This window comes from Sarcophilus harrisii, chromosome 5 (assembly GCF_902635505.1).
Source record: "Sarcophilus harrisii chromosome 5, mSarHar1.11, whole genome shotgun sequence".
NCBI lineage: Eukaryota > Metazoa > Chordata > Mammalia > Dasyuromorphia > Dasyuridae > Sarcophilus > Sarcophilus harrisii.
Window position 1 is genome coordinate 160,147,379 of NC_045430.1, and position 13,239 is coordinate 160,160,617.

Here is a 13,239-nt window from a genome sequence, read left to right on the forward strand (position 1 = left end):
AAATAATATCAACATTCCATGTAACTCAGAATGTTACATTCAGCATCATTTTTTACAAAGCCTCATTTTAGAAGTTATTCCTCTCCAGATGAAAAATTAGATCTCTGCACACATGATGTGGTGAAGGCTTTTTATTCTCTATGTTCTGAATGTTCTTCTCTTATTACTTCCAATTTTTTTTTCTGGTTTTTAAAACTTGCATATTTAATTTGAAAATATGTTTTAGAATAAGCTAAATAGTTTGTGAGAAAACTTTCCCTTCATTCCTTAAAATTAATTTCATATACCTCTATTCTGCCCCTTTTTTATTATCAGAGAAATCAATATCAAAGCAATAAATAGTTAAATTCAAATCTGATTCCATGCTTGATAAAATATTTGAAAGGAGATGAAATACAACTTAATTGTCTAAATTGTTCATACATCAATATATAGCATTTTGTTTGAAACCTCTGTCTTGAAAGCATTGCTATAAATTGGAACCAAAAAGCTCCAACTGCATTATGACTCTACTTACATACTATATTCACACTTAGACACAGTCATTTCATTCTTCTTCCTGGTTCTACTTGAATTAATGGTTATTTGTAAGAATTTTTTGTAATTATAAACTATTTGCTTCATTGTATAAAATGTTTTTCTGTTTTACATGGTAAGCATCTATTAAGTGCTTATTAATTGATTCTGCTCCCTTCACTCTATATCTATTTATAACTAGGTATTTTCTGAATAATGTGAGAGGTGTCTGGCCACTGTTATCTTTCATTTACCTTCATAATAATGCTTTCCCTGACTTAGTTCTACTCTTATATTCCAATTATTATTATTTATAAGCAGAGGTATTGACAATTATTGAGTTTTTCCTATTATTTCATCTTTAAAATTATCATTTTTATTGTCTCTTCTAAATATTTTTTTTTATCTTCCACAGATCAGGATCATAGAGCTAGTAAGTGTCTGAAGCCAGATTTGAATTTAGAAAAATAAGTTCCTGATTCCAGGCTTGCCCCAGACTCTATATATACTGTACTACTTAAATGAACCAATTAAGATATAGTGGGCACTTAATAAATCTGAGACTTTGAGGGCATCTGAGACATTAGCTTGTGTCAAAATCAGAACTAAAACCCAAGTCTTATCATTCCTAATACCATACATTTGAGATGAACACTGCCTGTTCTTATAACTGAACTGTAATTTTCTGTTTATTGAATCTGTTAATTTCTGGTCATTTACATTCAAGGTAGCAATGTTATTGGGACATTGTCAATTGTGAGCACTCACTTACTAAACAGGTTCTAGTAAACACCATGATATTCTCTGTGCGTGCAAGTGTGTGTGTGTGTGTGTGTGTGTGTGTGTGTGTATTTGAAAACAAGCAGGGTAAGCCCTTAGAACATAGTCCCTAAAAATAGCTTATAATTTCAGGGAAATATCACTTAAATTAGAGTGATATAATATATAACATAATAATGATATAATATAGAGAGAACCAGCCACAGAACAAAGAAGATACATACACATACTTGAGACAGAAAGATTCCCTTCATAGGTCATTTAATCTCTTAGTGCTTTTGGCCAAAGGTATCAAAGGCAAGATTCATAAGTCTGGCCCAGTCAATTAAAAGGCAATTGGGAAATAGTTAACAAAATAAAGAAAAAATAAAATAAAACTTAAATAATGCTAGTATGTGATTTTCTAAGTCAACATGCTGTACTTACTAGGGATCCTTATGTATGGTTCCCTCCACCCACTCCCCATTTCTATTTGATTTTGATACTACTGACCTGAGCAACATTGTAAAACTGTAAATTGTTGGAAATATGTTAACCTTCATTGATAGATTCTATCAATGAAGAGGAAGTTCCCTTCCCAAAGTTCCTCTTACCAATGAAATTACTGATGCAGGATGTATCCCAGCTTTAAAACCTGTAACATAACAAGATACTATGTTCTCATCAGAAATCATAAAACTCAAAATCTGAAGTAATATTATTTAAACCTGATCTCCCACCTAAAATAGGAAGTCCTTCCACAGTATCCCTGGTAAATGTTTTTTCAACTCTTGGTGGAACATTTCCAATGATGATGATGTAGCTTCTTTTTATTGATTGACAATTATCATTATCAAAATATTCTTTTTTAGGTTGGGCAGAATTTTGTGTCCCTCTAGCTTCCACTCTTTGTTTATAGTTCTGTTTTTTATAATCAAAAAGAATAACTCTAATTCTTCCCCAAAATAATAATGCCTCACATTTTGGAATGTAGTAATAATGCTCCCTATCCAAGTCTTCTCTTCTCTAGGCTCAAGAGCATGATCCTTCAGCATTTCTCATGTAGCATAGATTGAGATCCCATAATCATTCCAGTCACCTTCATTTGGACTGAAGCTACAGTTTGTCAGTGTAATCTTCTTCTTCTTAAGTGTATTCTGAGCTAAATATGGTTTGATTAGTATGGAGTAGGTAGTAGAATCAAATTAATTAATATGAATGTTATATTTCTATGATATAAACTAAGATTCAACTAGCTTTTTGATTGACATGCCATACTGTTGAGTCGTGTCATGTTTGCAATTCACAAACTGTGAGGTTATTTTCATGTGTAATGTTATGTTTGAGCTTTGATTCTACCATTCCTTTCATGGATAGTTGATATTTTTTGAACCTTATTCAATGACTTTATTTTCCCCCATTAAATCCTGATTAGATTTGACCCACATTTTCTAAAGTATCAAGAGCATAGAATGTCCAAACTAGAAGAAACATTAAAGATTATGTACTCCAATCCTAATTTACTTTAAATTAAAAAAAAAAAAAAAACCTGAGCCCTAAAGATGAAATTGGCTTTCCCAGGGTTACACAGCTTTCAACTAGTAAAACGGGGAGTTAAAACCAGATCTCTAGATTGACAGTTCATATCACACTATACCAAACCACATTGCTTCCCAATTTTTCAGGGTCCAGTTCTGTATTGCAACATCTATCATTTCTAGTCTCATACTATCCAATAAAAAAAAAATCGATTATCTTGCCAACTAAGTGTTGCAAATAATTGTATTTAGAATAAAAAAGTAAATGCCACTAGAGACCCCCCTCTATGTTGATATTAGTTTATTCAGTTCATTTCCAAGATTATTCAATTATGTTACTCCTTCTTATGAAAACCTTTCTCAAACACTATCCTGATATCTGACTATATTCTGCTTGTGGCACTTACCTGATTTTTCAAAGTCGTTAGATCATGGGGCTTTAGCCTTTCTGATATATTTCTTAGAATTGTACCTGATACCACTTTAAAAAAAAAGGAATCCCTACTTATATATATCTTTTTAATTTGTTTATATTTCTTTTTTAGCTCACTGGCATTCTCATTATAGTTGCACCTATTTAAATAGCTTCCTTTTTTTTCTTCTTTATCAAGTTCATTTGTGATTAGAATTTTGTTTTTCCTATCTCTTTTGGATCTGTCTTGCTTTTTTGAGTCTCCAAGCCAAAGAATCATCTGTTTTCTCTGAACTTTCTGAAATCAACTTTCCTGCAGTCTTGAATATGTGTCAGACTAACTTCAGTGTTCTCTTTCTTGACTATTATAATTTTTGAGATGACATAGCCTCTTTATCTGAAGTTATCATAATTTTCATTTCCCCTGTAAGTTCCTCATTTTGCTCAGAATTAGGTCCATTATAACTTCTCTTGTTACTTTCTCTCCCTTCTGAAGGTTAAAATTTTAAGTTATTAAGTCAAAAGTTTATCATATATTTTCCTTCTGTTATAAAAGAGCCTATAGCAGAGGATTAAATAATTAAAAGTCCTTCATCATAACCTTTTCCTTCATTTGACTGTATGATCTATAGTATATTCCTGCTAAAATATCACTGTATTTTTTTCTTTCTCTTTTTTTCCTATTCAAATATTCTTCATCATATGCATCACTCTGCTTAGGGTCATAGATCTTTTTATAAGTATGTACCTTCTTGAAATACAGTGATGAATGATCTTGTCAATTGTATTATTGTTGAAGGAAGTAAATGTCCTTATATTAGAGCATTTCAATCATGAGCCCCATTCCAATAAGTCTCAGTTTGACCCATAATGTTTTATTTACTTCTGTCAATAAACATCCTAAATTTAAATTATTATCTTTTGCATAATGTTGCATTGACTTTTGAGATCATGGATACATTCTTCCATATTCTCTTAATATCTTCTTGCTGGTTGGCTTTATAGATCTTTTTTTCTTAGCCCTTGTCCTCAGACAAGCGTACCATTCACCAGGACATTGTTTCTTCATCTTAATAAGATGGAACACATCCCTAGATGTCTAAAATTTTTTGATGTTGAACTATGTTCCAGAAAGCCATCTCATTCTCTATTATTGTCTTTTAGCCATCTCTACTTTTCTGATATTCTTTTTTGTTCTTTGAGTGTTGGAAACATTGCTACCACAGCCCTCTACCATAGTCCTTCAGCTTCCTGCCTGTTCCTTCTTAGATTTAGAAGTGAGGGAACCTGTGCTGGAGTGAAGAATCTGTAATAGTATTTTCCTCCTAATAATAATAATTTTCTTTCCTTTTTTGAAGAAGGAAGAAGCTTGACACTGAGGTTAAAAATAAGTTTTTCACATATTGGTGTGTATCAGGATGTCATAAAACTCACTTTAAGTATTATGTGAAAATGACATAGTATGCTGTGATGGTTAAAATATTGACTCTTGAATCTGTAAGTCCCAGATTTTAACCCTGCCTCAGGAAGGTCTTAGCAACATATTGGGCAAGGAATCTTGGATAAGAAAAGACTTAGGAGAGACATGATAGTTGTCTTCAAATAATTCTAAGGTTATAATGTTGTTATTTGACTCATTAATTTTGGTACAAGAGGGGAAAAAACAAGACCAATGAATAAAAATTATAGAGTCTCATGTAGCAAAATATTCATAGCACTTCTATTTGTAATAATAAAAAGCTACAAATTCTGTGTTGAGCATTGTTGAATGGCAAAGCACATTGTGGTATGTTAATATAATAGTATATTATTGTTCCATAAAGAGTGAAGAATCCAAAGAAACATTAGAAGACCTGAATAAACTGACCTACAGAAGAACAATATTTTCAATAATGGAAATAATATAAAAGACAACACAAAAAAAATTGTTTAAAAACAATGGCCCCAAATGACTGCTTTTAAATACACTTCTTTTTTGTTGAGATGGTCAAGTATAAGAAAAATATATGTGTAATAATGATAATAAATGTTATATTAATTTTAATTTTTTATAGAAAAGCACAATGGGAGTTCTGTTTCTTGAGAAGTAATTAACATATCAAAGCAAAATGTATGAATTAACATTTATAGGAAGATTTCTGTTCAGTTAATAAACTTTTATTAAGGATCTTCTACATATTAATTAGGCACTTTGCTGGGTGTTGGGATTACACAAAGAGACAAGAAACAGTCCTGCCCTCAAGGAGCTCCTGATCTAATGGGGGAACAACATGGAAACACACACACACACACACACACACACACACTATTTATAGCAGAAATATGAAATATTTAACACAGGGAAAGCAATAGTATTGAAAGAGATTGGGAAAGGCTTCTAGAAAAAGATGAAATTTTAATTGGGATTTGACAGAAGCTGGTGAAGTCAATGGACAGAGTTCAGTAAGGAGAATATTTCAAACATAGTTATACCCATACTCTAGGGGAAAAAATCAGTTTGATAGATAGATGGGGGCTGGGTTGCAGTGGAGCAAAACTTGAGGCACCATCAAGCTATCACAATAATCAAAGCATGAGATGATGAGGGCCTGCATTAGAGTGGTAATAATGTCAGAGCAGAGAAGAATCCATGACTGAGAGATGTTATAAAGGTGAAACTAAAAGGTCTTGGGGAACAGATTGGATATAGGAAGTAAAAAATAGTGATGGATTCAGAATGATTCTCAGGTTGTCAGCCTGAGGGACTGGAGGGAGAGTGTTGCCCTCTTCAGTAAAAAAAGAATGTAAGATGGTGGGAGACTTTAGGGGAAAGATAATGAGTTCTGTTTTAGACATAGTTTTAAGATGTTTACTTCTTATTAAATAAAGGGAGGGGGGGGAGGACTTAACTTGCAATTAGAGCTGTCCAGAAATCAAATACCCTGCCAAATGAATATCAAATGCCCCTTCTCTGGTATGGATTCCAGATTAAAATTCCAACCTGAAGCAGATCTACTATAGTTATATTATGGTTCACCAGAAAGACTGCTCAATTTTTGAGTCAGAGGACTTGGTTTGTAATCCTGATTCTTCCATTTGCCACCTACGAATAATACCTACTTTGGATACATTTCTAGAGGATTAGATTGTAAGAATGAAATTTAAAGGCTGAGAGCAATTCTTAGACATGTCCAGTGACTGCTCAGTACCTAAACCTATAAGATTCAGGGGATTCAGATTTTCAGATTAGAGAAAACTGATGATTGACTTTGGTTAACAAATCCATTCCTAAATAGATCATAGTCTGGAGATGAGCCAAAATGGCCTGGACTGTGTAGTCAGAGTACATGGCAAATAATTTTTCACCTTACTTTGTTAAATCTAATTTTATCATGAGCAACTAGTAAATTGCTTTTTTGAATAACTAGTATTTACAAAGAAAAATATGAAAATCATCTTCAATCTTAGAGAGTTTATATTAGTTCTTCAGCAGTAGCCTCATTCCAACTGTCTCATAAAGCAAGTTTTTATAATCCAATGGAATAACCATTTATTTAGATGATTATATAGTATAAGTTCTATTATGGAATTAATGTTTTTCACTTTTAGATATGAAATATATAGCTATGTGCAACATTTTTTTAACTACAGAGGAATTGGCAATATAGAACAGAAGATTAATAATTATTATAAAGATGTTTTATAGCAATTAATTACCTTTTTTTTTTTTTTTTTTACAAAATAGTCTATATATCAGTCCTGACAAAAAGTCTGTAATTATAGATGCATCACTTCATTCCAACAGATTGCTGTTTGAAAGTAGGTTACAATAATTAAGTGATTAATTTCATTTTATTAAATAGTACCACAAAACTTTATATTATATTTATCAGTTTTTATTGTTACTTTTTTGTAAATTAATGCAAAGAAAATCCATAATGAATAAGAATGCATTTTATATCATCCACACTTGTGTAGCTAATTATAATATATGAAATTCTGTTTGAAAACTTGTTTTTGTGTTCAGCATTCAAAGTAAAATGTTAAATTTTACAATACATGAGGGTGAGGAGAAAGAATCTGGAGTCCTTCTGGCATTTTTTTTTTTTTTTTGGTCCTGGTTATCTGCAAAGTATATACCCCTTGTCAGTACAACTGGGGAGCGCCTGTGTAAACACTCTCGTTTTGCCTGTTCCACATAATAGTTTCTTGTATCATATTTCTTCTGACCTCGCTATCTGAAACCAATTACAGGAGATCCATTTGGGCTGCATCTATTTTCATAAGAAGCCTAGGCAGCAGTGTTTTTCTCAGAGATGAATATCAACATCAAATATGCTTCTGAGTGCTTTGTTATTTATGTTCCAGAGAGATTTTGTAGCCTTCAGCTCTCAAGAATGTGTCACGCTGTGCTGTTTATACATTGAAGATATTAATGGGCGTAGATGTCATTTTTCATTTTAACGTCTCAAATGCAACAGGCTGATAGGTTAAACATTCCTATTTTTATGGGAAAAGATATGAGTGACATCTGTTTTTCCCCAAAAACATATATTTACTTTGAGAAAAAAGGAAATTATTTTTATATATTAGTTGCACTTCACATTTTGTTTTTTAAAATAAAAGAAGTTACCTTACTTTAAAACTCTTGTAATGTGAATAAAGGTTCTCACTGCGCGTTAGCAAACAATGCTTTTAGTTATAGGGTAATCAGCGTTTAGTGAACTTTGTAACTTGGACATGATACTCATATTTCTAGAGGTAGAAAGAAGCTAGAATTTATCTAGCAAATCCCCCTCTTTTTACAAATGAGGAAACTGAGGCTCAGAGGGGTTAAATGAGAAGATCACACAGGTTGCTGGCATCCGAAGCAAGGTTAGGTTATTTGCTTCTACAGTCCTGGCTTTTCCCAGGGTTCCACATTGCCTCTTCAAAGATTTATAAAAAGGTATATATTGGTCTCTGAATTCAGCTTATAGTGAGTGAAACATTTTAACTGTTCTTTTTTCTGCAGATAGTACTAAAATTGCATAGTAAATATGAAAATAACATTTCTAATAAAAATGGCAATGTCTTATGCCATGGATATATTATTCCCTCTCAGCAATTTCATAGGTGTAATCCATAAACATGTTTTCATTGATTTTATCAGAATAATTTAAGCTTAACCTCATTCTATTGCCTATATTTGTTATTTCTATTTTAAATTTTTCTTCAGATTTGCTAAAATTAGTTAACTTCATTAAGGAAAATTCCCCTTAATTCAAAACAAATGTGTTGTTGGATATTGGATATGGCTTGGATGCCTTAGAAATCTCTTTCTTGCTCTTGTTCATATGAATTAGACTCAATCATTTTGAAAAAGGAAATCTGTAAATATCTCTTGGCTTTTTTTTTTTTTTTTTTTTTTTAGTTAAATTTTCTTTAGGCCACAATATCATCCAACTGGCACTGATAAGTTTGTGAATGGTTCTTGGAGTTTCTTTCTGCTACAAAATTGACATGAATGATTTTCTTCCAGGATTAATATTTTACCTAATTCATCATCTAACAATATATATTACATAGCATAAATGGCAGTGGTTTGTCATCATAATGTTAAAAAATATAATAGTACTACTAATAAATTGCCTAGAACATAAAAGTTTTTCTTAGTGTCACATGATACAAGCTTGCTAGTAGAAAACACATTTTCAGTGGTTTCTCCTTACTATTTTTATATCTCTTCTGATCTTGCAGAATTATCCTCTGTACATCACTAATGTTTATTGTAGCAACCTTCATTGCCACAAAAAGAATGTTAAAATAGGGAAGTATTTATTTTTTATTAGAGTTTACATTAATAGATGAGTTTCTTTTTCAAAGATACCTGTGCCTGAATAGCAGAAGCCAAAATATTTTAGAATAAATAGTCTTTTTACTTTTTAACTAGTTACATTATATAAACATTTATGCTCTTCATTTTTTGTGATGGCCAGAATTCATGTTTCCCTCTACTGGTAAATGGGAACTAGAGTGTAGGTTTCAGTATTGAAATTCTCTGCTTATTTTTTCTAACTTTCTAGTACTATTGTACTGTTGTAACTCAAATAATATTTTCCAGTTCTAATTGTACTGACTTTTAATGAGACAGTGAAATTGTAGGGGCAAAAAGTGAACTGGAATAGCATATAAACACCTACATTCAAATTTATACTTTAACATCAAGACTTTCTAGATTTTATAACTATTGGTCTGATCATAAACAAGGTATTTATCTTGGGGGAAAGGACCTGAAGTTTTCTCATTCATAAAGCAATATTGGATCAATGATTTTAAAAGATATCCTCCAAATCTAATATTCTATCATTTTTTTTTTTAGTGATATCCTAAAAGTTCAATAAGGGTAGACTTTAGCCCCATCTAGAGCTATGCTATAATTCAGATCCAAATTAGAAGACAATAGACTATTTAAAATATATAGAAAATTAAAATATTGAGTAACTTTTTACATTAAAATATGTATACTTCTTAAATCTTAATAAAATTTGCATTCTCACTGCCAATATGTCTGCTGAAAAAAAATTTGAATCTTCAGTTGTAAAAAAGAATTTATTCTATAAGTGAATTTTAACCTTATAATACAGTAAATTCTTAGTAGTTTTTCTTTTACTCACTTAAGATGCTAGTTATTTTTAAAACTGGACCTAACATTAATCCTATAGGAGTTTTCCTACTGAAATTAAGATGTTTCCTTTGGAAACCTTAAGAGATCACAATGACTACAGAATTAAATACAAACAAAAGTCTTATTTCATAACATACCAAACATAAGCTGGTCGATACAATGAGGAAAAAGAAATCCAACCTCCAGATCAGTTATGCTATATAATATAAAGTAGTAGCAAACAAGGTTAACAGTGGAAAGATGGAACTAAGATTGAGGGTTGCCTTGCTACTTTATTTATGACTTTGGATAAGACATTTAATGTTACTTTATGGTTCTCCATTTCCCCATGATGAAAGGTAATGAAAGAGTTAGACTAGTTAAGATCTAAGATTCCCTTCTTCTCTAAAGCTTTAATTCTAAGGTACTTTCCAGTTCTAGATCTTTCAACTTATCTTTTCACTTTTAGTCATTTGTATAAACTGTGATTAAAAAGAGAGAGGTACACTACTGAGAAGGCTAGCTGGAATATTTTCCCACAACTGTAAATCTCAGATTCTCAGTACTATGAAGTTTGATTTTGAAGATCAGAAGCTATTCTGGGAACATTTAAAGATTCATATAGGTTTGGGATTTTATCTTCTAATGTATGATAATGTATATTCTGAATTAAGTCAAATTTAATGGCCATAATAACAATACAGTTAACTTATAATTACTTGAGGAAATGATAAAAACAATAGAAGGATTGTTGTGGGAAATTCTCCAATAGCTAAAAGTATTGTTTTGCAAACTTGTACCAGATCCTTCTACAGGGAGACAAATCAATGTTGTTAGGAGATGGTGCTAGTGCATTCAGTTTGTTTACTTTGGTTTTCTATGTCTGCCTGCCTTCTCAGAAAACTTGCTTGGAGCCAGACTGGAGCAGCCCTCTCTCTGTCTTTTCATAATTGATCAGGGGATGACTGCCTTCCCTGAGGGTTAAGACGTGGCAACTTTTTCTGTTTGCTCAGCATCTCAATGTAGTAGTTCAAACATTGTTCACACCAGCTGGCAGTGTAATGCCATATGCACATCTTGTCAAAGCAACTGTTGTCATGGATACTAGAAACTATCTTAAAAACCAGATCATTGATTCTAATCAAAATTGTAGTTTTCTTTATCGGTTGAGGATTTTTATTATCATAAAAGAATATCGATCTAATGCTATTTCTTCTGTGCTGAAAAACTCACAGGATTTCATTGTGTGTTCATGGAACCATGATTTTTTTCAAATAGTACAGTGATTTGTTTTTGTTTTTCAATTTTGAAAATCTGTCTTATTTACAGAGCTCTGTTATTTGGGGGAAATGAAGTACTAATTTGTGATAAATTCTTTAAAATTAGTTCATTTTATTAATATTTTTTTCACAAAAAATCTCAGGAAATCTCTCTTTTAGCACTTATTTTACTATAAGAACTTTATAGAGGAAATTCATTTAAACTGCTCTTTTTTTCCAATAAAGGAAATATATTATTTTCTCATGCTAAGTTTTATTTTTCTGAGTTGGAATGAAAACATAAAAATAAATGAAAATATCTTCTGTTTTGATTGGTATACTGTCATACACAGAAACAAACCTGATTGGTTGAGTGGTAATTTCTTTGTTCTCTGATTTTGCTAAGAATGCAAATGAAACCACTCAATTTTATTTGGCATTAAAACTGCACTTTATTTTGTCAAAGGAGAGGTTTCCCCTTGAATTGTAAGTACAAAAAAGTGTTTTTAATCTTCGGTGAAAATCCTTATTAATTCACTTTCAAGATAATCTGATGTTGATTTGTCAAATTTAATTACAGCTTCCGGTAACACTTGAAGTCTACTGCTTTTGCTTCAAAATTGTAATATGAAAATGCAAATTGAATGATAATTTACAAGGGAGTGGGCATTTTGGTTGAACACTCAAAAGACAAGTTCCTTGTGGAAATGAGTCTATTGATGCAATTTATGATTTTTCCTCTTCAAGCACTTTAAACAAATTAACTTTATTTCCTGCAGGATTACATGTACATCCAAAAGTTTAATATGTTGGGGGGGGGGGTGTTATATTTTACAAGGAAAAAAAATCTAAAAAAAAGAGGTGATGAAGTTTAATTCTATAGATGTCTTTTAATGCTAGGAGGGAAAAAAAATTAATGGTTGACTTATCTTAAACAAAATATTTAGATAGTTTTCTTTTTTTACTTTTAGGCACTACAGGCAGCAAGACAACTTCTCTTACAGCAGCAAACAAGTGGATTGAAATCTCCAAAGGGCAGTGATAAACAGAGACCACTGCAGGTTAGTAAAACATTCCTGTCCTTTGGGCTGAATTCATAAAGAAGAGCATAATGCTAGTAGATGTATATATATAGTTGTATGTGGAGAGGGAATGCTATGTATGCATATTGTAGAACATTTTGAATTCAAAACCAGAATTGCTATCTCTTTACAAGAGAAGGAAATAATTTTATATTGGGGAGATTGCAGAAGTTTACAGGGTCACTCACTACAAAAATTTATGCAGGAAACACATTTGGACTCAATAGCCATAAAGGATCTTTGTGTGAAACTCTCTTGAGAGATTTACATGGGACTTTATTCACAAATAGGTTAAAATGTGAAAATTCTTCTGTGAAAGCAAAGTCACAGTAAAATGGTGTTGAAGAAAACAAAGCAGTCTTAGACAGCTCTTCAGGGTTGTATCTAAGTGACAAATGTAGAAAAACTCCAAAGCTGCCAACACAACTGCTGGAGTTTGCCAAGAAGTTTTTGCTGCTACTCCAACTAGAAAAAACTTCTAGTTTGTGGTCCCCTTTGGTGTGTTTGTCCTAGGGAAGTGTTTTTTTTGTTTTGTTTTGTTTTGTTTTGTTTTGTTTTTTTTAATGCTTTGGTATTGCATGTATGATGTAGCCAACATTTTAAATAGATTTTTAAAAATAAGACATTTAATGAACTGCCTGAGACAGTAGACAGTACAAGTTTCAAATAATTTTCAGAAGATAAAATCTATAATTAAATAAAATATTGTTGGAAAAGAGTTTTCAGTGTTGATGAATTTAAAATAATATCCCCACCCCCAAAAAATCTCTATCACTTTCTGCCAACTTTAACAACAAAAACCTAAAACTTTACATAATTAGTTTATACGCCATCTTTAGATCTCCTTTTTTTCAAATGATACTATGATTGTAAGTATATTCATTAGTGTTGGTAGGGTAGATAGAGTTCCTGAGAGGTACCTTCTGGGGTTTAGTTTTTGTGTGGCACGGAATTATAGACCACTGATCTACACAATCCAGAAACCACTGAGAGTGCCTGGAAACATGATTAAATTTATGGTCCCCAAATGAATTTGAGATGTGAATAT

General features: G+C 31.6%; 1 protein-coding gene across 1 annotated transcript in view; it reads left to right on the plus strand.

Annotated features, from left to right (window-relative positions):
* The window catches only part of FOXP2 (forkhead box P2), a 696,776-nt gene that overhangs the window by 517,488 nt on the left and 166,049 nt on the right, over nt 1-13,239 (plus strand). The window contains exon 5 of the mRNA XM_031938846.1: nt 12,081-12,170. Coding sequence (XP_031794706.1) covers nt 12,081-12,170 — 90 coding nt within the window. The remainder of the gene's footprint in view (nt 1-12,080; nt 12,171-13,239) is intronic.